This window comes from Taudactylus pleione, unplaced genomic scaffold, assembly GCF_031769625.1.
Source record: "Taudactylus pleione unplaced genomic scaffold, aTauple2 ptg001259l, whole genome shotgun sequence".
Classification (NCBI taxonomy): Eukaryota; Metazoa; Chordata; class Amphibia; order Anura; family Myobatrachidae; genus Taudactylus; species Taudactylus pleione.
In genome coordinates, this window is record NW_028285659.1 from 54,769 (window position 1) to 82,093 (window position 27,325).

A 27,325-nucleotide genomic window follows, 5' to 3' on the forward strand; every position below is an offset into this window, starting at 1 on the left:
AACTACAGGCATAGCTACAATATAAAGACAGTCTAGGTCAGTGTTTCCCAACCTCAGTCCTCAGGGCACATTAACAGTCCAGGGTTTATTGCTGTCCATGCTTATGCACAGATGGTTAGCTGAGGTACTAATTAGGACACCTGTGCTCAAGTATGGCTATCCTTAAAACCTGGACTTATAGTGTGCCTCGAGGACCGTAGTTGGGAACCTCTGGTCTAGGTTATGATGCTCTGCTGCAGTGTCTCCTGGGAGATCTGGGGGCAGGAAGCTATAAACAAGGCCGGTACTCCCAGCTGCAGAGACCTGGAGCAGGGGTGCAGCATTATGTGCACTGGAGACTTGGCGTCTGTAAGTCTGACTCAGCATAGAGGACATTTTGGGAGTCACAGTTATACAGCTGGTAAACAGGGGTTTTTGGGGAAGGTTTTATTTAATATATTTATTTGCAAACAGCAATGCTTTCACATGAATTGTCATGACTGGGCCTAGGAGCTTGCAATCTAATTATTGTCTGACATTTCAGCTTTGTGCTCCAGCTCTTATCATTGATCTGTCCCCAACCCCCCATGTGGCTTTCATCATCTAATTACCACCAGCTTCATCAAGTCTCTCTGTCTATACAGCCCACACACCGCTTTTAGTTTACTACTACAAACAGTATGTAAGTACATATGAAACACACATACTGGCAGTCCTGCAGTTACAGCGAACATGTATGTAAATTTACAGCCTTTAATTGTGATATGTTACACGCTGGTCATTTCCCACCCTGCCCTGTAATGTGTCACACGCTGGTCATTTCCCACCCTGCCCTGTGACGTGTCACACGCTGGTCATTTCCCACCCTGCCCTGTGACGTGTCACACGCTGGTCATTTCCCACCCTGCCCTGTGACGTGTCACACGCTGTTCATTTCCCACCCTGCCCTGTGACGTGTCACACGCTGTTCATTTCCCACCCTGTCCTGTGACGTGTCACACGCTGGTCATTTCCCGCCCTGCCCTGTGACTTGTCACACGCTGGTCATTTCCCACCCTGCCCTGTGACGTGTCACACGCTGGACATTTCCCACCCTGCCCTGTGACGTGTCACACGCTGTTCATTTCCCACCCTGCCCTGTGACGTGTCACACGCTGTTCATTTCCCACCCTGCCCTGTGACGTGTCACACGCTGTTCATTTCCCACCCTGCCCTGTGACGTGTCACACGCTGTTCATTTCCCACCCTGCCCTGTGACGTGTCACACGCTGGTCATTTCCCGCCCTGCCCTGTGACTTGTCACACGCTGGTCATTTCCCGCCCTGCACTGTGACGTGTCACACGCTGGTCATTTCCCGCCCTGCCCTGTGACTTGTCACACGCTGGTCATTTCCCGCCCTGCCCTGTGACTTGTCACACGCTGGTCATTTCCCGCCCTGCCCTGTGACGTGTCACACGCTGGTCATTTCCCGCCCTGCCCTGTGACGTGTCACACGCTGGTCATTTCCCGCCCTGCCCTTTGACTTGTCACACGCTGGTCATTTCCCGCCCTGCCCTGTGACGTGTCACACGCTGGTCATTTCCCACCCTGCCCTGTGACGTGTCACACGCTGGTCATTTCCCACCCTGCCCTGTGACGTGTCACACGCTGGTCATTTCCCGCCCTGCCCTGTGACTTGTCACACGCTGGTCATTTCCCGCCCTGCCCTGTGACGTGTCACACGCTGGTCATTTCCCGCCCTGCCCTGTTATATTTTGGTAATTTATCAGCCTGTAATATTTGGGCTTTCTACGGTAGGTGCAGTCTGGTATTACCGTACATTGTGCTGTATGTAGATGGTAGTCGGGAAATTAACCCCTTATAACAGGCTGCACACAGAGATTACAATAAGAGGCCCTGGTGCTCTCACTATGCATATGAATAAAGTCCTGTTCATGTGTCTGATCACTGGAGGTTGATCTCCAACAGAAGCTGAAGTGAAATAACTTTTGTTTAGATGCAGAAGGAGCTGGAATGTGACGTCCTGGACATGTCACAGCTGATGTGATTTTATATGTGTGTGTGTGTATATATATTATTATATATATAAATACAGTAAATTCAGTGCGCAAATCAATCAATCAATCAATGCATAAACACATATAATACTGTGAAAAGTTTTTTAGAATCCAATAAATAGATGGATTTTTGGAACAAAGTAAATCTGTGTCACAGACGCCAGATATAGCACAGGCCACAGGTACCACACAGGCCGGCGTCTTCCCCACGTTAAAACCCGGATCCAAGCGGGTATTGGTTTATCTGGAATTGAGAGCAAGAAAGAAGGGGCGCCACATAGTGCATGAAACTATAAAACAGATTTTATTGCAGACAGCGGACATAAAACTCGTTCAATGAATATGCGTACCAATTGAACGAGTTTTATGTCCGCTGTCTGCAATAAAATCTGTTTTATAGTTTCATGCACTATGTGGCGCCCCTTCTTTCTTGCTCTCAATTCCAGATAAACCAATACCCGCTTGGATCCGGGTTTTAACGTGGGGAAGACGCCGGCCTGTGTGGTACCTGTGGCCTGTGCTATATCTGGCGTCTGTGACACAGATTTACTTTGTTCCAAAAATCCATCTATTTATTGGATTCTAAAAAACTTTTCACAGTATTATATGTGTTTATGCATTGATTGATTGATTGATTGATTGATTTGCGCACTGAATTTACTGTATTTGTTTATTTTCTCTTGGTCCTTTGTTTGGTTGCTGCATATCTAGATTCATCATGTTAAGATTTGCCGATTTAAGGGCGGATCGTTTTAAACTATGTTCAAAAATGTTTTGTGAGGACTTTCCCTCAGATGTAATTAATATTATTAATGAACCTTCAGCAGACGATAATTTTATTAGGGCAGAACAACTCACTATGAAAGAAATGAGAACATGGTGGGATATTGTTGGTTTGGAGAATTATATAAAATGTGGTAGGATTCCAAGGGGACTACGGATTAACAAAAATCCTACATTTGGTGCTTCAAACAACAAATTTTTAAAAGAATGGAATCATATTTTAGACCAATGTTCACTTGATTTAATGAGGCTCATTGTTTATGGAAAAAAGAAAATGTTGGAAGAAATAGAAAAAGAAATGTCCCTTTTAGAAGGAAAAATGGATTCATTAAAGAACACTGGTGATTATGTTGATTTCAATCGCTATCTCACCACTAAAGTTCAGAAAATAGAATCAGATATAATAGAAAGAAAAACAAAGAAGTTTAAGAGAGACAAACAAGATTACGATTCAGGTAACATACGGAGTTGGCCTAAAATTAGGAGAGACAATTTTAAAACAGGACCTGTTATGAAGTCCAATCCTGTACCTGCATGGAGGAAAAAATCAGAGGTTGATTTGACAATTGATCCTCCAGTGGCTAAATCACATTGGGAACCTTTGCCACCACGTTGGCAAATAGTGAGTAAGGATAAATCTTTTAAAAATAAAAATAGAACCAAGCAAAATAGGAATTATTCTCCAGCCTTGAGGAATCGGTTTGATACATTAAATACCTTGAATGATAGAGAATATGTTTCACCAATGAGGAGACCTTTCTTCGGAGCCCACAAAAGAGGGAATTTTTTAGGGGACACTACCCAGGGTCAGTACACCCCACCTTTTTCAGGAAAAAGGTACCGAGAAGACGAGGTAAAAGAGGGGGAAAAGGGACCACGCAAAAAGAAAGCACTGTTCTAGCACCCAAGAGTAAAGGGATTTTTAACTTATCCCAAGTCTCACTGTCCTCAGCTGATGAGAACTTACTAGCTAAGGGACTTTCTTTCGCTCCGATTGTGGGCTGTAATAATTATAGATTACAAATAGATTTAAGTTTATTTGCACGTAAATTGACTCTGAAACGTCACTTTCTGAGGCACGATAATAAGTCCTTGGCACCTTTAAGGAATTATGAATCAGACAATTCAAAATCTTCTTCCGGTCTCAAGAACCGTTCAGTCTTTTATCCTGTGGAATCAAGAGGATCCCATATTGATATGTTTAACCAGTTAGTTAAGAAAGACTTTGAGAAATTATGTGAGAATACTCCAGTTAACAACAGAAATTTAACTACTATGGAGACTCAGTCTTTAAGGAAATTGGTAGAGAATAAGACCCTAGTCTTCAAACAGGCTGATAAGGGTGGGGGCATGGTGATTTTAGATCGTACCGATTATGAAAAAGAAATGCTGAGATTACTATCAGATAAAAAATCATATGTACAGTTAGATAAAGATCCCACATGCGATTATTTGATTGTGTTGAAAAAAATATTAGATAAAGGGTTATTTTCGGGTATTTTAATCAATGACGAATATCAATACCTATACAATTTATATCCACGTATAGCAAATATTTACTATTTACCTAAAATACATAAAAATCGGAACACACCTCCTGGTCGACCGGGGCGTGGTTTGGCGTTGCTTTCCATTACTGGTCGAATAGCCGACGGAGTCCCCGGAGACGTTCGGGTGATATTCAGGCTTCTTCATTTTTATTACTTGCGATGGTATCTGACCGCTGATTGTGGTACGCATATTCATTGAACGAGTTTTATGTCCGCTGTCTGCAATAAAATCTGTTTTATAGTTTCATGCACTATGTGGCGCCCCTTCTTTCTTGCTCTCAATTCCAGATTATTATATATTTTTTTTTTTTTTACACACACACTAGATTTAATTTTGTTGTTAGAGGCCAATTAACCTACCAGCGTGTGGGAGGACACCAGAGCACCCTGAGGAAACCCAGGCACACATGGGGGGAACATACAAACTACACACAGATAGGGCCTTGTGGTGATGCAGATATTACATTCCTATCTAATTGCTGCAGTGTTGAATGGTAGGGATGCGTTACCCTGAGCTGTGTACACAGGTGTCCTCGGGCGGGTGTAACCCTCACTATAGGGACCACACTATCCGCACTGGCCTCAGACATAGGATAAACCCTGGCGCTTGGTGGGTTTTCTTGTCATTGGTGAGTGTGCTCCTCATAGTGACGCCTCGGTTCAGTTTGCGCTCTGCATATATAACAGAATACATCAGCAGCTCCCGGCCTCTTCCCCTCAGATGCTCTGCGTATATAACAGAATACATCGGCAGCTCCCGGCCTCTTCCCCTCAGATGCTCTGCGTATATAACAGAACACATCGACAGCTCCCGGCCTCTTCCCCTCAGATGCTCTGCGTATATAACAGAATACATCGACAGCTCCCGGCCTCTTCCCCTCAGATGCTCTGCGTATATAACAGAATACATCGGCAGCTCCCGGCCTCTTCCCCTCAGATGCTCTGCGTATATAACAGAATACATCGGCAGCTCCCGGCCTCTTCCCCTCAGATGCTCTGCGTATATAACAGAATACATCGGCGGCTCCCGGCCTCTTCCCCTCAGATGCTCTGCGTATATAACAGAATACATCAGCAGCTCCCGGCCTCTTCCCCTCAGATGCTCTGCGTATATAACAGAATACATCGACAGCTCCCGGCCTCTTCCCCCTCAGATGCTCTGCGTATATAACAGAATACATCGGCAGCTCCCGGCCTCTTCCCCTCAGATGCTCTGCGTATATAACAGAATACATCGGCAGCTCCCGGCCTCTTCCCCTCAGATGCTCTGCAGAGTGTGGTCTATATTCTGTAGAGATGCCCTGAGGTCAGTATGTGAGAGGCGTAGCTGCACCCCCAGGACGTACCAGAGGCACCTCAGTCTGTATATAGAATTTAGGAGGAGATTTAATAAAGCTCGGAGAGAGATTAATAGCACCAGCCAATCGGCTCCTAATTGTCATTTTTTAAACACAGCCTGTAAAGTGACAGCTAGGAGCTGATTGGTTGGTGCTATTTATCTCCCCCTGGGATGTCGGTGCCAGTGCAGCCTGGTATGGGATACTTGGTGGGACGGATCCCTGCGTCGGAGTAATTAGAAGGGTCTGCTAATTGTGTAACCTGTGTTGGATGTTCCTTTCCTATTGTGACCACTCACTGACATATGTCCTCATTTTCCTGCCCCTCCCTCACTTTCACACTTGCTATAGGCAGATCCTGTCCTGTCTCCTGAGGAAGGTTGGCAGCCCCCCCCTGGAGCCAGGTCCACTTGTTGGAGACTCATCTGCATAACAAAGGCAAGGAGGGTAGGAGGGGAAGGTGCTGACTATGAGAGACCCCCTCACCTTGTATGCTGCTGACCCTCAGAGCAATGACTTCTCCAGCCTGGTGCCCATGAGCTCCTTGTTCCAGGTCCCAGCACCTAGTTCTGCCTCACTCTATGACATGTCTGTGGGCCTCCAGACCTGGGCACCCCGGTCACTGCACAAAGATGGGGGGACTTGGAGTCCAGACACCAGCAAGGTTCTCGCCACCACTGCGGAGGACCAGACCTTCCCCAAGAACCAGACAAAAGCTCCAGATGCCACCAAAGAAGGCAAAAGAGTTCTGAGAAGGTCCAAGAAGAAGTACCAGCGATATGAGAAGCCCCCGTACTCCTACCTGGCCATGATCGCCTTGGTTATCCAGAACTCGCCTGACAAGATGCTGAAACTGTCCCAGGTAAGAGCCACTCCCCAGGGACAGGAGCTGGTCCCTGTACTCCAGTATCCCTGTTTCTGTGCATATTGGATATAATTATTACCGTCCGTTCTTGCTCTTTGGATTGGTGACGTCAGACTTTATAATAGATGAGGATTTATAAAGCAAAGAAAGTGTTTTCTTGTCCAGATCAGTATAATGTGTATGATGGTGATAGTAGTGCACCAAAGTCCGCAGAAACTATCACGTATGGCCTGCAAGGAGTGTGTATGTGTATGTGTGTATATATATATATTATACGCAGTGCATATCTCCGATACCTGCTGTGATCCCCCCATTACCGTTGGCAGCCGCTTCCTTCATGGGCTTCTATGGCGGAAGTGATGGATACAGATATAGGACCTCATTGAGAGCCGCTCGCTATTTGCGGTCGTTCGTTCAAAAAAAAGGGGTGGCTATTCAAATGAACCGTTCGCTCTTTGCGGTCTGTTCACGCCTCTGTCTGAACGAGCGAGCAAAACTTGCGGTCCAAATTTTTAAAAATACGCCCCCTTGCCGCTTGCACCATACGTCATGTCCGCTATTTATTAGATTAATCGAGTACATCGAACAGCGTATGAACTGCTCGCTATTCTTGTGGTTGGTTTTTCCTACCGCAATCATGCGAGCAGTTCTGACTATACAATAACCCAGTGACGTGGTCAATGACGCTGCTGTATTAATTATGCACACCCATCAAACGCCCGCTTTGACCTTTAAGCACGCCTGCGTTCGGATCTCCACTCCCCGTTTTCAAGCACCTTCCCCTGTTACCACCCACATACGCCTCAATCTGTCACTCAAAATAGCAGGCATTCGCTATTTAGCGAACTAACGATTTTCGGACGCACTGACTGGTTCGCGCATGCGTATTACAAACCGCATGCGTGCGCAGATGTGCGAACATCGCTCGGAACGAACGAGCGGCCGCTTACGAGCGGCTCTGAATCAGGCCCATTGTCCCCAGGAGCTCTGACCATCTGAAGGTGGCGTTAGCCGCTGTAGCCTATGGGGTACACTGCGTATAAATAGCCTCCCTATGGCGGCTGTGCGTGTGCGGTCAGTGTAATGGCGCATGTGCGGCAGCTCTCCGGGCACCTCGCAGGGACGGGATCCTTTCGGAGCCTGTGTGAGCTGGATGATACATCCGGGCGCTATGATCGCTTATTGCAATGCGCACATGGGCGGTAATGTCACACTCAGATCACACGGCAATAACGATCATTAATAAATGGGGGATATATATAAAATCTGGTGTGTATACTTACCAGCTATTTATATAATAGCGCACACGTATTCTGCAGCGCTGTACAGATAATATTTCTCCATATATATATATATATCTATATATATCTATATCCCTGTCCCTGTCCCGTTAATCAGGGGCACATGTGGATTACATAGATTCTGTGTCCGGCTGACGTCCTGTCTCTGTCACCGGCTGTAATAAGCCCCAGAACCTGTGTAAGTCATAAGTGCCCCTGATTAGAGAAACCCTAATACAGTCCTGTATATAATTGGCACACTGATTATTGCCGGCCCCTGGCATAGAGGGTACTGTATATAATTGGCACACTGATTATTGCCGGCCCCTGGCATAGAGGGTACTGTATATAATTGGCACACTGATTATTGCCGGCCCCTGGCATAGAGGGTACTGTATATAATTGGCACACTGATTATTGCCGGCCCCTGGCATAGAGGGTACTGTATATAATTGGCACACTGATTATTGCCGGCCCCTGGCATAGAGGGTACTGTATATAATTGGCACACCGATAATTGCCAGCCCCTGGCATAGAGGGTACTGTATATAATTGGCACACTGATTATTGCCGGCCCCTGGCATAGAGGGTACTGTATATAATTGGCACACTGATTATTGCCGGCCCCTGGCATAGAGGGTACTGTATATAATTGGCACACTGATTATTGCCGGCCCCTGGCATAGAGGGTCCTGTATATAATTGGCACACTGATAGTAATTGCCGGCCCCTGGCATAGAGTGTACTGTAGATATCGGTGAGTATAATTGGCAGCTAAACAGACATTCTTTGTATCAGACCAACAAGAGGAATAGTTTGGAGTTGGAAGTAAGTGAATTAGAGTGTAAGCTCTTTGGGCCATCCCCAGTGTTGTGCTTATATTGGCTCCTCAGAGTCTCTGTGTTTATCGGTCTGTATAATCCCATCTGTATTGTGTCTGAGTGTATACCATGAGCTGGGACAAATGGCTGCAGCCCCCTGCGTTACACAGTGATTGGATGGGGGGGATTACGTCACATACAGCTGAGGTGCTGAGAACACAAAACATTGGGGATCTCATTCCCTACTGTAAACGAAAGCTGGAGGCAAAAGGTCACTGATAGAGCCGCCTTTGTCCCCAGTCTCCCAGCAGGGGCTGGGGTCTCCTGAGTGACAGTGACAGGTCTGAGATAAAGCCAGGACCCCCTGCTGGGGGCTGTAATTAAATAACCCAAACTTTACCCCAATCTACTTGTTTATCTAAATCCTCTTTGCTCAGGATGCCCACTAGTCTCCAGTGATAGATCCCAGCTTCTAGTGTAGAGCTCTTCAAACAACTGATTGTGATGTAACAAAGGGCTTATTATCCCAGGAAATGCCTCCATAGACCCCCTGACTTCCTCACAGGTGCCCCCACCCGCAGGGGCAACATTCCCCGGAGTCACCATGTTCTGGCTCTGCAGCCTATGGGCTGAATCTCTCTGTAATCCTATATATTATATTCCCAGAAAAAAAGCCCTTTATTATATTAATAAGAAAGCAAACCACCTAAATCAGGGCAGCTATGGACTATGATGCCCCCACAGATGTCGCCATTGGGGCTGAGTAATGCAGTGTTTTTTTTTTTCTCCTCAGGCTCTCTTATCCTTGGCGTTGCTATGCGGTTTGCCTGCAGTTGCTATGTGCGTACAGACACTGTCATTCCCAGTATATAATTACTGTAATCAACGGCTGGTAAAAAGCTCCGCTAGTAAATAATATAACAATACAACTTTTGTTTTGAAGTGTCCCCTAAACTCCATTACCGCCCTTGTTGGATAGCTTGGGTGTGAGGGCCCTGCTCTAACATGCACTATACTAGACAGGCTGCGCCAGTCAGATTATAGCAGGGAAAGCCGCAGCCTGGGGTCGCCCATTGTACTGGGGAGCAGAGCAGCAGTGTGGAAACTGAAAAGGATTCTGGGGAATAGATTAATAGCAACTACACTAGATGGTCAGCTCCGCAGGTTCCCAGTCACAGAAACTAGGTGAATCCATCCATACATTCATCCCTTGTTGTTTACATTACACAAATTCAAAGCATAACTATAATACATATAATTAGGGTCCTATTCAGGAGTAACCAGCTCACACACGGCCCAATTCACACCTATATAAAAAAAACCACAATGTTCTGGTGGGAAATGTTCTTACGTTCTGGCCCCAATATCTGCGAGAGATCCACATGAATTTGTCATTTTTACGTCTCTAATACCAGAATAAACTTGTGGTTAACTTTATTTCTTTCATTTAATTGGAAAAATGTTAACTGGTTTTTATTAATCAGCAGATATCTGGTGAATATCCTCCGATGCCCATATTCCTGGTGTCCTCAGTAACCCAGCATCTTTCAGACCATAGATCTGCTCTTTGCGGGGGAAAAGGGGGAGGGTGGGTTACAGAAGACCCCTTTTCCTGCTGTGGCTGTGATAACCCCACTACTGACACCAATGACCTTTTCTTTCTCCTTCTCTAGATTCTGAAACATATTGAGATCCTGTTTCCGTTCTTCAAAGGTGACTACATAGGATGGAAAGACTCCGTCCGCCACAACCTGTCGTCCAGCGACTGCTTCAGGAAGGTGGGTTCAGATAGCTTGGGATGTGCACAGACTGGGAGTTCTGTGCCCGACCGCCATAAACCAACCTTTCACAGTTCATAGAAAATATAGAACTGAGGTAGAGATTGTTCTCTGTAGGTGGTGCTGGGTGCCCTAGGGTGCAACGTATATTTGTGTGTGTATAATTAATTCTTTGTAATGTAATAGATAAGGCTTCTATAATTAAATAAGAAAATCACTGAAGAATTTCTCGTTGTATTGCAATGGATCAGAGAAAGATCTGGGGGTTGCGGAGAGTCTTTGTCAATGAAACGTTATTTTAAAATGTCCCTTATTTATTATATATCGCACAGCACTGTACAGAGGACATTACGTCTCTGCCCCATTGTCATCCTCTCCTGCCCTGACCAATCGGTTTCCCTGTACAGTAGCACACTTACTTCTGCTGCGGCGCTCACTACCCACCTTCAGATCTGAGCCTCACCCTGGCACTCCAAATGCACCAGATACCTGAGAATGTGTTCTCAAAACTGCTGAGCGACACTGGAGGAAACCGAGCTCCCATGCAGACTTCCTCCTCTCCTCCTACAGTGCTGCCCTCTCCCTCTCCCTACCAGGGTATTTCATCAAACCATTATCTCCTCTCAATCCTCCAGCCCCAAACGCCTCTTTGCTAGCTTTAACTCTCTCCTCTCCCCCCTTCCTTGCCTCCCATCTCTCCACTATTGACTTCGCTGCCCAATTCACATCTAACACTGAATCCATACATCAGGGCATCATCTCCCACCAGGCCTCCTCACCCCACCTTCCCATCAAGCCTCCTTCTTTCCAGCCTCTCTCCACATTCCCCCTCCATCCTGCCAATTCTAAATTCCTTCTCCCCCATTCCTGGAGATCAGGCCATGGATGAAGCCTTAATCCAGTCTCTACTAAATCCCATCCCTTCCTGCCTCCTCTTCCCTCTCCTGTTGCCTGTTCCCATCTTGTCCATCTCTTCTGTATCTCCCTCTCATCAGGCACCGTCTGGTCTGCTGCATGTTCTTGTTTCCCCCACCCCTGATCCTGACTCTCTAATCACCACCCAATCTCTCTCCTCCCATTTGCCTCCAAACTCCTTGAGCATATTGTCTACAAACGTCTTACTGTCTTTCTTTCCTCCCACCTATCAGTCTGGCTTCCGTCCTCTCCACTCTACTGAAACTGCCCTCACTAAAGTCAGCAATGTCCTCCTTACTGCTAAATCCAAGGACCACTACTCCCTGCTCCTTCTCCCTGACCTGAGTCTCTGCTGCTTGGACACTGTGGACCACCCTCTCCTGCTGCAAATCCTTCACTCCCTTGGTCTACGTGACACTGTCCTCTCCTGGCTGTCCTCCTACCTCTCTGACCGATCCATCTGTCTTTTCTCATGACTCCTATTCTCTCTCTCTATACGTCCTCTCTAGGTGAACTAATCAGCTCCTTTCTCCTCCATAATCATCTCTATGCTGAGGATACTCAGATCTACCTCTCTCCCTCTCTCCTCACTTGTATCTCCAACTGTCTCTCTGCTGTCTCTAAACTTAACACATGTCTAAGGGGCCTATGTATCAGAGCTGGGAGAGCGAAAAAATTCTGAGAGATAAAGTACTAGCACAGGCCTGGCCAACCCGTGGCTCTCCAGCTGTTGTGAAACTACACATCCCAGCATGCCCTGCCACAGTTTTGGCATTCTTGAATAGCAAAACTGAAGCCGTGCATGCTGGGACTTTTTTTTTACAACAGCTGGAGAGCCACAGGTTGGCCATTCCTGTACTAGCAAATCAGCTTCCAATTAACATTTTGCAAGTTATGTTTTAAAAATTATATTTAGTAGCTGATTGGTTGGTGATTTATTTGTTATAATTTTCTCTCTCCCAGCTTTGATACATAGTCCCCTAAGACTGAGCTGATCACCTCCTCCCCCTCCCACATAACCGCACTTCCCCCAATTTCATTATCAATTAATGGCACAACAATCTCCTCTAGCCCCAAAGTGCGCTGTCTCTGAGTTATCCTGGACTCATCCCTCTCCTACATACCCCACATTCAGCACCCCCCAGAGTCCTGCCGCTTCCATCTCTGATATACAGTATTCCCAGGAGCAGACCCTCTCTCACCCAGGGATGCTACTAAGACCCTCATATACTCACTGGTCATCTCCAGATAGTACTCCTGTAACCTCCTCCTATCTGGCCTCCCTGACTCCCACCTCTCCCCTCCCCAGTCTGTCCTCAGTGCTGTCTTGTAAGACGCTGTGGACCTCTTGTGGCGCCATAAAATGAAAGGTTAATAATATTGATCAGTCCGTGCCCCAGAGCAGATTACGCTCACGCTGGGATTGGTCAGAAGTCCATTTACCTACCAGTATGTCTTTGGAATGCGGGAGGTAACTGGAGCATACAGAGAACGCACACAAACCTGTGGAGAACATACAAACTCACCACAGATAGTGCCTTGGTCAGGAATTCAATTTGACTTAAGGGCAGTAATGCTAACCACTACACCAGCCGTGCTGCCCAGTTAATGCATTCACTTATCTACACAAACTTTGGTACAGTGACGTGCGGTGAGGCCGGCGGCACGGGGGCACTCTCAGCCGGCGGCACGGGGGCACTCTCAGCCGGCGGCACGGGGGCACTCTCAGCCGGCGGCACGGGGGCACTCTCAGCCGGCGGCACAATAATTAGAAACGCATTCACATGTGGAATGTATTGATTTCTGCTATAGGTGGTTATACTCATGTAAAGAATCTCATTTATTCCAGTTACTACCTAACACTAAGGGCGGAATTCAGTTGATTACAGCCCCTATCGCGCCCGACTGAGCTATTCAACTCTTGCTCCTGTCGGGCGCGATCAGCTGCCAGCGCTACATTTCAGCTCGCAGCCCCTGGGGGATGAGAGCTGAAATGTGCGAAAAGTGACCTGTTTGGGCGCCCAAGCATCACTTTTCGCGGTTGCGCCCAGCACTTTTGGTTGGGTTTAGCTGCTTTACACAGCTAAACCTGACCTCTATGGGCGCGATCAGTGTGAAAAACGGCATCAATTGAATAGCGGCCCGCGATCTCCTGTCACTTTACGCGGTCCGGATCTTCCGTCTAATCAATTGAATTCCGCCCTAAAGATGCATACACACACAACGATTTTTTCAACGATTATCGATAACTATATTCAGTCAGACTGACCAACCCAACGATTCTCAGTCAGTCAGGGGATATGCAAACATTTTTTGTAGTTCAAAAAAATCGTTCATTACATTTAGTAAATTAATCATTTTTCCCTTGAAAAAAAAAAAGAAAATTGTTTACTAAAATTGTTGTATGTATATGTGTATGATTGATTGTATATGTGTGTGTGTGTGTGTGTGTGTATGATTGTATGTGTGTATGATTGTATGTATATGTGTGTGTATGATTGTATGTATATGTGTGTGTATGTATGTGTGTGTGTGTGTGTGTGTATGATTGTATGTGTGTGTGTATGATTGATTGTATATGTGTGTATGATTGTATGTATATGTGTGTGTATGATTGTATGTATATGTGTTAGGGGTGAGCGGGTTCGGATTTCTGAAATCCGAACCCCCCCGAGCCCCCCCGATCCGAGTCCGATCCGAGTCAGGCTCGACTTTTCCCGCCTGACTCGGATCTGAAATCGAGGCAAAACGTCATCATCCCGCCTTCCGAGTCTCGCGGGTTTTGGATCCTATATAAGGTACCCGCGTCGGCGCCATTTTCTCACTCAGTTGTAGACAGTGAAGAGGGAGGGTGGGAGTTAGGGCTGTGTAGTGTAGTGTAGTGCTGCTGTTGTCCACTACTTCAAAGTCCATAGGGGCTGGCTGTGTTGTGCTGTGCTGCTGTTGTTAATAGGGGCTGTGTCCACTACTTCAAAGTCCATAGGGGCTGGCTGGACTGTGTTGTGCAGTCAGTTCTCCATAGGGGCTGTGTCCACTCCAAAGTCCTGTGCAGTGTCCCAGTCCTAAAGGAGTGCTGTAGTGTTGTCCAGGGGGTGCTCTGTCCATCAGGGGTGCTCCCCCCAAGTGCTAAAAAAATAATATATTTTCTGTGTTTGTGAATTGTGTGCGCAGTAGCCGCACGTGCATCAACAAAGTAGTGCCAAGCGTGCGCCTGTGTCATAAGTAAAGGGCCGGCTGGCTTGACCGTTAAAGGGTGCTGTAACCCCCGAAAGTACACTCCAGTCCAAACCAAAAAAAAATTAATTTCTGTGTTTAGCCGCACGTATATATCAAATCGATATAACATAAATGGAGGACCAAACTTTCTCCGATAAAAATAAAATAGAGAAAGATCAAGAACCACTTCCTCCTAGTGCTGAAGCTGCTGCCACTAGTCATGACATAGACGATAACATGCCATCAACGTCGTCTGCCAAGGCCGATGCCCAATGTCATAGTAGAGGGCACATACAATCCCAAATGGCAAAGTTCAGGAAAATGACCTTGAAAAAGACATTTAAATCAGCTGAAGAGAAACGTAAACTTGCCAATATGCCATTTATGACACGGAGTGGCAAGGAATGGCTAAGGTCGATCCCTAGTATGTTCATGACTAGTGGTTCAGCTTCACATGACGATGGAAGCCCTCCTCCCACTAAAAAAATCAAAAGAGTTAAGCTGGCAAAAGCACAGCGAAGAACTGTGCTTTCTAAGAAGATATCACAAATCCCCAAGGAGAGTCCAAGTGTGGTGGTGGTTGCGATGCCTGACCTTCCCAGCACTGGACGGGAAGAGGTGGCTCTTTCCACCATTTGCACGCCCCCTGCAAGTGCTGAAAGGAGCACCCACAGTCCACTTGCTGATATGCAAATTGAAGATGTCACTGTTGAAGTACAACAGGATGAGGATACTGGTGTAGCTGGCGCTGAGGAGGAAGTTGGCGAGGAGGATTCTGATGGTGATGTGGTTTGTTTAAATCAGGCTCCGGGGGAGACAGTTGTTGTCCGTGGGATGAAAAAGCCCATCACGGTCATGCCTGGGCAGAAGACCAAACATTCCACCTCTTTGGTCTGGCAATATTTCTATCCAAATCCGGACAACAACTGTCTTGCCATATGTACCATATGTAAAGGTGAAATAAGTAGGGGTAGGGACGTTAACCACCTAGGAACATCCTCCCTTATACGGCACCTGCAGCGCGTTCATAAAAAGTTACTGTCAAGTTCAGAAACTTTGGCTAAGACCGTAAGCAGTCCAGGGACACCTAAATCCCGTTGTCCTGTTGTATCCAAGCGCCTGCAAACCACACCGTCAACTCCCTCCTCGTCAATTTCCTCCTTAGTCAGGATCGGAAGTAGTCCTGCAGGCCATGTCACTAGCATGACTGACTCTCCTATCCGGGATTCCTCTGGAGGATCCTGCATTGCTACGCCTACTGCTGCCGCTGCTGCTGTTGCTGCTGCTGGGAGTCGTTCATCATCCCAGAGAGGAAGTAGGAACACCACTACTTTTACTAAACAATTGACCCTCCAACAGTCCTTAGCGAGGAGGATGAAGTACGACAGCAGTCATCCTGAAGCAAAACGTATAACTGAGGCCTTGACTGCTATGTTGGTGTTAGACGTGCGTCCGGTATCCGCCATTAGTGCAGTGGGATTTAGACAATTGATGGAGGTAGTGTGTCCCCGGTTCCAAATCCCGTCTAGATTCCACTTCACTAGGCAGGCGATACCGAGACTGTACAGAAACGTCAGAAAAAGTGTCCTCAGTGTCCTGAAAAATGCCGTTGTACACAATGTCCACTTAACCACGGACATGTGGACAAGTGGAACAGGGCAGACTAAGGACTATATGACTGTGACAGCCCACTGGGTAGATGTATCACCTTACACAGCAACAGCAGCAGCGTCACCAGTAGCAGCATCTCAGAAACGCCAGCTCGTTACAAGGCAGGCTACGCTGTGTATCACCGGTTTCAGTAAGAGGCACACCGCCGACAACCTCTTAGAGAAACTGAGGGAAATCATCGCCCAGTGGCTTACCCCACTTAGACTCTCCTGGGGATTTGTGATATCTGACAACGCCACCAATATTGTGCGGGCATTACATCTGGGCAAATTCCAGCACGTCCCATGTTTTGCTCACACAATAAACTTGGTGGTGCAGAATTTTCTGAAAAGCAACAGGGGCGTGCAGGAGACGCTTTGGGTGGCCCGAAAAAATTTCTGGCCACTTTCGCCATTCAGCGACTGCGTGCCGAAGACTGGAGCGCCAGCAAACACTCTTGAACCTGCCCCGCCATCACCTGAAGCAAGAGGTTGTGACGCGGTGGAACTCAACCCTCTATATGCTTCAGAGGATGGAGGAGCAGCAAAAGGCCATACAAGCCTATACATCCACCTATGACATAGGCAAAGGACGGGGTATGCACCTGACTCAAGCGCAGTGGAGAATGATTTCCGTGTTGTGCAAGGTTCTCCAGCCCTTCGAACTTGCCACACGTGAAGTCAGTTCAGACACAGCCAGCTTGAGTCAGGTCATTCCCCTCATCAGGCTTTTGCAGAAGCAGCTGGAGAAAGTGAAGGAGGAGCTAAGACGGAGCGATTCCGCTCGGCATGTGGGACTTGTGGATTAAGCCCTTCATTCGCTTTGCCAGGATTCCAGGGTGGTCAATCTGTTGAAATCAGACCACTACATTTTGGCCACCGTGCTTGATCCTAGGTTTAAAGCCTATGTGGTGTCTCTCTTTCCGGCCGACACAAGCCTGCAGAGGTGCAAAGACCTGCTGGTGAACACACTGTCAGCTGAAGCGGAACGTGACACGTCAACGGCTCCTTCTTCATTTTCTCCCGCAACTGGGGCTGCCAGGAAAAAACTTAGGTATCCTAAGCAACCCGCTGGCGGTGATGCAGGGCAGGCAGGACCAAGTTTGGACATCTGGTCCGGACTGAAGGACCTGGCAACAATTTCTGACATGTCTACTGTCACTGCATATGATACTGTCACCATTGACAGAATGGTGGAGGATTACATCGGTGACAGCATCCAAGTAGGCATGTCAGACAGTCCATACCTGTACTGGCAGGAAAAAGAGGCAATTTGGAGGCCCCTGTACAAGCTGGCTCTATTTTACCTGAGTTGCCCCCCCTCCAGTGTGTACTCCGAGAAAGTGTTTAGTGCAGCCGGGAACCTTGTCAGCGAAAGGCGTAGGAGGTTGCTTCCACAGAATGTGGAGAAGATGATGTTCATCAAAATGAATTATCAGCTCTTCCAGGGAGACCAGCCTCCAGAAGGTACAGAGGGACCTGTGGTGGTGGATTCAAGTGGGGACGAGTTAATACTTTGTGAGGATGAGGATGTACACACTGAAGAGGGTGAGGAATCGGTGGATGAGGAGGATGAGGATGACATCTTGCCTCCGTAGAGCCAGTTTGTGCAGGGACACATTAATTGCCAGCTTGTTTTGTGGGGGCCCAAACGAACCAATCATTTCAGCCACAGTTGTGTGGCAGACCCTGGCGCTGAAATGATTGATTTGTTAAAGTGTGCATGTCCTGTTTATACAACATAAGGGTGGGTGGGAGGGCCCAATGACAATTCCATCTTGCACTTCTTTTTTTTCTTTGCATTATGTACAGTTTGGGGCCTAGTTTTTCTAACTGCCATCCTGTCTGCCACTGCAGTGTCACTCCTAGATGGGTCACGTGTTTGTGCCGCCCACTCGTGTCGCTTAGCATAGTCATCCAGCTACCTCGGTGCAACCTTTTGGACATGAAAACACTATTGTGAGGTGTGAGGTGTTCAGAATAGACTGGAAATGAGTGGAAATTAAGGTTATTGAGGTTAATAATAGCATAGGAGCAGAGAAACCAACAAATTCTGTGATTTTAGCTGTTTTTATGCTTTTTAAAAAAAAAATACAGATCCAAAACACAAAACCCAGAACCCAAAACACGGAAGGGTGGTTTTGGCAAAACCAATCCAGATCCAAAACACGAAGAAAGATCCAGATCCAAAACCAAAACACAAAACACGAAAAGTGGCCGGTGCACACCCCTAATATGTGTGTGTATGATTGTGTGTGTGTGTGTGTGTGTGTGTGTGTGTATGATTGTATGTGTGTGTGTGTGTGTGTGTGTGTATGATTGTATGTGTGTGTGTGTGTGTGTGTGTGTGTGTGTGTATGCAGCATAAAACATAGTCCAGGTATGTTGTCCAGGGCCTCAGGTTACCTAATAGTGGGTGCAGCGCTATTAAGTTAATGGAAGTCCTGTAGCCACATAGTCAGTAGTGATAGTCAGTGTACTAAATGTATTAAGCTAAACACTCACATACTGTGTGCCTGGGCCCCACAGACTGACCTTCTCCCATACGGTCCCAGAGCGCGGGCGCTGACCCTCTCCCATACGGTCCCAGAGCGCGGGCACTGTCCCTCTCCCATACGGTCCCAGAGCGCGGGCGCTGACCCTCGGATACGGTCTGTCAGTGCTGGATCTGATGCCCAATCACATCTGCCTCACTGAGAGGGGCGCGGCTCTTATGTGGGCTGGGAGCACGTCCCTGTCAATGAGGCACTTGTATAGGCGCCGCGTCTCCTGCTTTTTCAATGGGCTTTTACTGCCCGCGGCTTGGCCCCGTCCCCGATTCATCTCCTGTACTATTCTCAGTGAGAGGCACCGCTCTCTGTGCGTGGCACCGCTCTCTGTGCGTGGCACCGCTCTCTGTGCGTGGCACCGCTCTCTGTGCGAGGCACCGCTCTCTGGGCCTCCCAAACAAATCTCACTATTTCCACTGTAAAAAATAAAATAAAAATGACAATAATGTAAAGCAGATACTTATACCCAGAATATGTCATAAGTATCTTATTTGTAGTATTTTAATCATTAGTGACAGGGGAGGCTCTGCCTCCCCTGACTACACGTCCCTGCTTTGCTATAATAACCGTAGTTTTAAGGTTATTATCGTTTGGAGACCACTAGGATGAGTGCGGCCACCGCAGAGGGTGCACATTTTTTTAAAAATGATCCTGTCCCCTACAGTAGAGGACCCAGGATGAGCCCCTATAGTTTTCACGCCAGGACTATTAATATATGGGAGGGGGCACTTTTTTTGCTGCTCTCTCCACAAAGTGCAGGGGCTTTCAGCTAGCGCTCTTTAATCATGAACAGGTGAGCTAATCAATGTCGCTGGGCCACTAATTATCCCACAGACAGAAATCCTGAAAACATGACCGGTTGAGCGTAGTAGAGGGTAACTGGCTGAGATTGCATTTCTGTGCGAGTCTCCCCTGATTATGCAACTCTGAGATTTACTAAAGGCAAACTAGTGCAAATACACGATCCCGCTCAGAAATAGACGGCCGAAGTCAACAGACCATGGAACCAACCGGTGAGTAAATCTGTGAGTTGTTCCTGTCTATGGAAGTACTAAGAATCGTGTTTCAAAACCTGATAGAACATGGAGCAGAATAGAAGAAGTGCCTGCACGCATCATGTAGCATGGGGTCTACCCCCAAAGCATAACCAGCCCCGGATCTCAGAGCCCGTTCTGGTACTGGAAAAACGTAGAAGAAACTGATGGGGTTCCCCCGTATTTCCAGTACCAGCCGGGAGGTCTACCACTGCAGGGGAAAACTCATCGCCAAAGAATTAACCAGCCTCAAATGGATCACCCCTGGGATTCCTTGGAAAGTGTGGACACCCCCAAAAAAGTCCCCCTCCTTAGGATACCCCAGGGCTGGGGTGAAGGCTGGGGCTATTCCCTGCACCCCTTGTTGCGGCATGGCAGGGTTAATGGATGAAAGATGGTCATTCATATATTTTACAGTGGGATTACAGGTCCCAGCAAGCAAGCCCCATCATGGCAGCATTTGGAGAACCACAAGTGCCATCATGCCAAGACACTAAGTGCATGCTGTCACCTGTACCCCCTCTGTAAAGAAAGTATTAACAAAAAAAAGAGCAGACTCTCACACACTGACCATACATACTTACCCCCCCCCTCCCCTCCCCTCCCCCCCGGCGCTGGTCGGCCCCCTCTCCAAGTAGATATCCAGGGGACTTTGCAACAACATAAAAAAAAAAGCTGGTTACTATACAGGGAACCCCCACCCTCTCGCCCCCCCACAATTTTTTCAGTACCAGAACGGGTCAAAGGGCTGGTTATGCTTTTGGGGGTAAGGGGGGAGGGGGTTACATCGATTTTTATTTCTAACACTTTCTTTGCACGGCATAAACAAAAGCTCTGAATGATCTGTGCAGTGCTTAACGGAGTCTATTGAGAAGGGGCCGATACGACTGAACTCGCGTACAATACATTGATCAATGACCCCATCAGAATAAGATAGACAGGCACACATACTTCTTAGTAAATCTGACTTTGCTTGCAAAAAACTCCTACAAATCCCAGCATGATTACCCATAGCCAGACAGGATTCATAGTAAATTTACCGCTTAGAGTTGATAACCCTGGACATAGCGGCCGGAGCCTGTGCTGAGCAGCCTGGGGACAGGGTAACGTCACAACTCTTTGAGGACCTGTATCCAGGCCAGTACTTTGGCTTTGCAGCTGTCCATTACTGATGATTGATGAGCAGATTATTTTATAGGACCTGATACCTCTTTATACACTTTATACAGGTGCTGAAGGACCCGGGGAAGCCTCAGGCGAAGGGTAACTTCTGGACGGTAGATGTGACCCGGATCCCCCTGGATGCAATGAAGCTGCAGAACACGGTCATGGCGCGCAAAGACTCTGAAATGTTTGTCCAAGACTTGTCGCCATTTATCCTGCAGAACTACAAATATGAAGCTGGAGGATACATGTACCAACAGACGCCAGGCAGTAATTACTCTACAGCCAGCTCATCATCTTTGGGGGATGATTCCCATCAGGACACAGTAGTCAAACTCAACACATCGTTCATGATAGATTCTCTACTCCATGACCTCCAAGATGTTGACTTGCCGGATGTCTCAAAGTCCACAGAGAGCCAAAGAAATTCTCAAGCCATGTCCATAAACATGTGGAGCCCTTCTCCTCTTCTGTACAACCATTCTAACCCGCACACATTCCAGAGCTCTAGAAGCGGCTTTTCAGCCAGTCAGTCTCTATACTCTTCGTCTAGTTCTAGTCTTTCTACCATCTCTCCCCTGAGCTGCAATGAGAATCCCGATCAAGGCCAAGACGTTCCTGGGACTCCATTGCTGAAATCTCATATCTCCACAAAGCGGCCAAGACCAGATGAAGAGAGCAGCACCTGCTCGGACTCTGACACCGACAGTTGTTCACCATGCGGACCCCCTGCAAAGGCACCTTTTCTTCCCTGTGACTTACCCACCTCCTACACAAAGTGTGTGCCACCAAACGTTGTGGCTCCACACAATGTTCTTCCTTTCTTCCCTTTTCCCCGTTTTACCTACTACAACTATGGCCATGCACCTTATATGAACCCAGCTTACTGGGGACTACTGCCACAAGGTACCACCCCAAAACCCGAGCAGCCATGTTCCTCACAGACTCCTACGCTGGATCTTGACAGCATGTTGCGGGCTGTGCCCCCCAACAAAAGTGTATTTGATGTGTTGACAAGTCATCCTGGAGACCTTGTTCATCCCGCCTTTCTGAGTCAGTACTTGACCAACTCCGGCACTCCATGTCCTGCACAAAGTCTGCTGTGAGTTGGGTTCTCCTGAGGGCTGAGCACCTGGATGTACCTGTACCCCTCCCTCCTGTGCATTTCCTAAGATCATGTGTTAGACACTACATGTGACTGAGACTGATCATAGCGGAGCTGCTTGGACCAGCAAATGTAGATGGCTTCTTGGGCAGCTTCGGGCTTCTGACAGAACACGGTGACAATGAGGGAACGATTTCATACCTTTCTATCTAGGATTTTTTTTTTTTCTAGGGACTAGAAATGGAAGTGAGTTTTTTTTGCATGAAATGGACCCCTGGGGACCCCACTCATTGGTTCAGAAGAGACTTAGTCTAGAAAACTTTTCATATATTAGTTGTTGTTTTCTCTGCATTTTCCGGATGCTTCCACATCGTATTCCAAAGATCAATTAATAGAAATATCGTACTGTATGTTCCTGATCTTACAGCCTAAACATGTTCATCCCATGTATGCGTGTACCATACCATATCCTGGCCATTGTTTGAGATTTTACAAATGACGTTTGGACAGGACATAACCGCCGGCAATGGCTGAACAAGTATCTCGCGCACAACCTGTAACTGTTTAGAAAGTGACGTCTGTCTGGCAGACCGCAATGGAAACCTTTGACGTGTGTCCATAATGTGACCACAATTACCAATACAGGACAATAAAAGTAGAATTTTACACCAGATATTGCTTCAGCCCCCCCAACCCCTTTCCTGCCGTTTTATTGTGTGAACACATTTTTAGACCTGATTTATTAACTTGCACTTTCTGATTACACCTGTATCTTGTTTTATAATAAAACTAATGCTGGTGAATCGTACTAAGTGGTTGAGGCTGTTCCATTACAAAGTCTATTTTGCCGAGCTGGCTGAGTTGGGGGTCACGCTAGGTCCCTGTGCTCTGTGACGGGTGCTTATAACCAGTAGATACGTCTTTCCTAGGTTGATGGCTGAATGAAGGTGGTGTCCAAATCTTCTATATCAGGGGTGGCCAAACTCAAGAACCCATAGCAGTCCCTAAGGCCAGAGTTTGGCCACTGCTGTTCTAAATACCCTTGTCCCCGGTGTGATGGCGGCTTAGAATCACTGCCATAATTTCCCGATGCTTTCTAGGGTTTTAGGTGTTTGTGGGAAGAGGATTAGGGCAGAGAGCAGATATAAAGTGCCTGCCGGGCGCTGGGAACATAGAGACTGATACAATGTAGAGAGAGTGTCCATTTGCTTCAGTACCCGATCCATAACGCCCGTTATCCTGCACCGACTGCGGGCGGCACCAGCGGGTCTCCAGAATGGTGGTTGGGCTCTACAGAGTCATACGATGGTACGATGTGAGGTTTCCCTTCCTGGGGTGAAGTTTGTTTGGTCTGGATGTAACAGAGTGGGCAGGGGCTTTGGATGTAATGGGCACTAGATTTACCACAGCTGGGGCAGGCAATGGTTTTATGTTTGGGTGTCTGATTCCACATTACGTACAAGACAGTGTCCACAGTGCCGCCGGCGCTCCATCGCAGAGCTCCATCGCAGAGAGCGAGTGCCGCCAGCATGAGGCTTAGGTTTGATGTTCTGTACATGTCTCTGAACTTGGGGAGGGTATTGGGACTGACTGTGGCGAGGTTGTGTCACCAAAGGCCCAGGCTTTGCTTTGTATGCAGGCCACGCTTGGTAACTCCGCTTTGGAGAGCGTCTAACGTCCTCTGTGAGGGGAAGAGACAGCGTAGGAGGAACGGGATGGAAGAGGAAATGGAATTTAATTCAGGGAATTTTTTATTTTTTTTTGCTGCAAATGAGCAATCTGCAGAACCCTGATGTTTGGGACACAGTACAGCAGCCTCAGGACAATAGTCCCCAAACTTTCTTATATCGCAGCCAAATTTCTTATATCGCAGCCAAATATGTATTTTGTGGAATACAGCAAAAATGATCAAATTAAGCAAATTGTGCTTTTATGTCACCCTTAGGGTCAGTTATGTGGTGAGGACAGGGATGTGCTGACCTGTCATCCTTAGGGTCAGTTATGTGATGAGGACAGGGATGTGCTGACCTATCATCCTTAGGGTCAGTTATGTGGTGAGGACGGGGATGTGCTGACCTGTCATCCTTAGGGTCAGTTATGTGGTGAGGACGGGGATGTGCTGACCTGTCATCCTTAGGGTCAGTTATGTGGTGGGGACGGGGATGTGCTGACCTGTCACCCTTAGGGTCAGTTATGTGGTGAGGACAGGGATGTGGTGACCGGTCATCCTTAGGGTCAGTTATGTGGTGAGGACGGGGATGTGCTGACCTGTCATCCTTAGGGTCAGTTATGTGGTGAGGACGGGGATGTGCTGACCTGTCACCCTTAGGGTCAGTTATGTGGTAAGGACGGGGATGTGCTGACCTGTCACCCTTAGGGTCAGTTATGTGGTAAGGACGGGGATGTGCTGACCTGTCATCCTTAGGGTTAGTTATGTGGTGAGGACAGGGATGTGGTGACCTGTCATCCTTAGGGTCAGTTATGTGGTGAGGACAGGGATGTGGTGACCATGGCCCTCTCTCAGGTGCACTATATTATGTCCCTATTTATCCCCAGCATCTCCTGGCCTCCCCTATCTCTTCCCTGGCCCTTCCCCATGAGGCCATGGCCCTCTCTCAGGTGCACTATATTATGTCCCTATTTATCCCCAGCATCTCCCGGCCTCCCCTATCTCTTCCCTGGCCCTTCCCCATGAGGCATTGGCCCTCTCTCAGGTGCACTATATTATGTCCCTATTTATCCCCAGCATTTCCTGGCCTCTCCTATCTCTTCCCTGGCCCTTCCCCATCAGGTGCACTATATTATATCCCTATTTATCCCCAGCATCTCCTGGCCTCTTCTATCTCTTCCCTGGCCCTTCCCCATGAGGCCATGGCCCTCTCTCAGGTGCACTATATTATGTCCCTATTTATCCCCAGCATCTCCTGGCCTCCCCTATCTCTTCCCTGGCCCTTCCCCATGAGGCCATGGCATTCTCTCAGGTGCACTATATTATGTCCCTATTTATCCCCAGCATCTCCTGACCTCCCCTATCCCTTCCCTGGCCCTTCCCCATGAGGCCATGGCCCTCTCTCAGGTGCACTATATTATGTCCCTATTTATCCCCAGCATCTCCTGGCCTCCCCTATCTCTTCCCTGGCCCTTCCCCATGAGGCCATGGCCCTCTCTCAGGTGCACTATATTATGTCCTTATTTATCCCCAGCATCTCCTGGCCTCTCCTATCTCTTCCCTGGCCCTTTCCCATGAGGCCATGGCTCTCTCTCAGGTGCACTATATTATGTCCCTATTTATCCCCAGCATCTCCTGGCCTCCCCTGTCTCTTCCCTGGCCCTTCCCCATGAGGCCATGGCCCTCTCTCAGGTGCACTATATTATATCCCTATTTATCCCCAGCATCTCCTGGCCTCTCCTATCTCTTCCCTGGCCCTTCCCCATGAGGCCATGGCCCTCTCTCAGGTGCGCTATATTATGTCCCTATTTATCCCCAGCATCTCCTGGCCTCCCCTATCTCTTCCCTGGCCCTTCCCCATGAGGCCATGGCCCTCTCTCAGGTGCACTATATTATGTCCTTACTTAAAAAAAAATGGGGGGGCACCAAAAAGTGTAGTTACGGCTGAGTACAGGGACAGGATACGTTTTTCATGGAACAATCTGATTTCTTAGTGATTGCTCGGGCAGCGCTCACAATTATGTACTATGGGCCTCATTTATGGACGTGGGATAAAACGCGCTGCGTATGATAAATGATGCTCCAGTCAATCAGCTCCCAAATGTCATCTGGAAAATAATTGGGTCCCACAGGACGGACTGTGATGATCTGGCTGTGCGCTGCAGCCAATAGCAATCCTGCAATGTATTGCCATCCAATCGCTGCCTGAGGCCGGCCTCCCTCCCTCTGAAAGCCACCTCCCGTCCAATCGCTGCCTGAGGCCGGCCTCCCTCCCTCTGAAAGCCACCTCCCGTCCAATTGCTGCCTGAGGCCGGCCTCCCTCCCTCTGAAAGCCACCTCCCATCCAATCGCAGCCTGAAGCCTCCCTCCCTCTGAAAGCCACCTCCCATCCAATCGCTGCCTGAGGCCGGCCTCCCTCCCTCTGAAAGCCACCTCCCATCCAATCGCTGCCTGAGGCCGGCCTCCCTCCCTCTGAAAGCCACCTCCCATCCAATTGCTGCCTGAGGCCGGCCTCCCTCCCTCTGAAAGCCACCAACCATCCAATTTGCCTCCAGCCTCTGCTCCCCATCTCCTCGGGCTCTGCACCCATTTCCCACCGGCCACCCTGTGACTCTCCTGGCTGCAGCAGCATTGTTACCCTCATGTTGGTGGTGCTGGCAGCCTCCATTGTGTGCTCCATCAGCCAGTAGGCTCTCTGCATGCAGGCCGGGGAGGTAGACTCTGCCAGGGGCAGGAGGGTTCTCTACACTTGGGTGCTGAGGCTGCAGCTCATCAAATTAGAGGCAGACAGAAATATTCCAGGTGCCACCTTTGTGGAGGATATAGCGGTGGTGCTGGATGAGGAGATGGATCTGGTGACCCGACTGGGGGCTCCCAGCAGGAGGACACTACTGCCCCTAAACCCTTCTTTGCCTACTACTGAACCAACTGCTATTTTATTAAGTTTCTAATATAGCGCAGAATATTCCGTTGCGCTTCATAGAACAAAACAGGGTAATAACACACAGACAGATATAGAAGTAAGAGGGCCCTGCTTGCAATCTTACAATCTATAGGGACTGCTATCTAACCTACCCCCTTTTATGCCCCCCCAAGTACAGCCCCCAACTACCACAAGCCCTTACCATCCTCTACCCCAACTGCTACCTGCCCCCCATACTGCCTCAACTATTGGCTGCCAGAACCACCCGCATTCCCTTCCTGCCCTTAACCCTCTCTTCCCTAACTGCTGCCTGCCCCCAGCACTGACCAAGCTGCCACCTGCCCCGAGCACTGTTCCAACTGCTGCCTGCCCTTACCCCCTCTCTGCCCCCCGCACTGCACCTGTTGGCTATATGAGATGAAGGTAATGTACGTCTTAGTGATGTCTGTACTGACTCCCCCTTGTGGAGGGATATGGGGAGATGAAGGCAATGTATGTATTAGTGATGTCTGTACTGACTCCCCCTGGTGGAGGGATATTGGGAGATGAAGGCAATGTATGTATTAGTGATGTCTGTAATGACTCCCCCTGGTGGAGGGATATGGGGAGATAAAGGCAATGTATGTATTAGTGATTTCTGTAATGACTCC

General features: G+C 48.1%; 1 protein-coding gene across 2 annotated transcripts; it reads left to right on the forward strand.

The window, feature by feature from the left end:
* Positions 1-207: 207 nt before the first annotated feature.
* Positions 208-22,901, forward strand: LOC148450918 (forkhead box protein H1-like). 2 transcript variants are annotated; one of them, XM_088462518.1, is made up of 4 exons: positions 208-400; positions 6,059-6,569; positions 10,347-10,451; positions 21,044-22,901. In XM_088462518.1, the coding sequence occupies exons 2-4, from the start codon at positions 6,177-6,179 to the stop codon at positions 22,082-22,084; spliced, it is 1,539 nt and encodes a 512-aa protein (XP_088318644.1). In that variant the 5' UTR covers positions 208-400; positions 6,059-6,176; the 3' UTR covers positions 22,085-22,901. The 2 variants fall into 2 exon arrangements, with proteins under 2 accessions (XP_088318644.1, XP_088318645.1); XM_088462519.1 differs by having other exon boundaries at positions 208-348.
* The last annotated feature ends 4,424 nt before the right edge of the window (positions 22,902-27,325 follow it).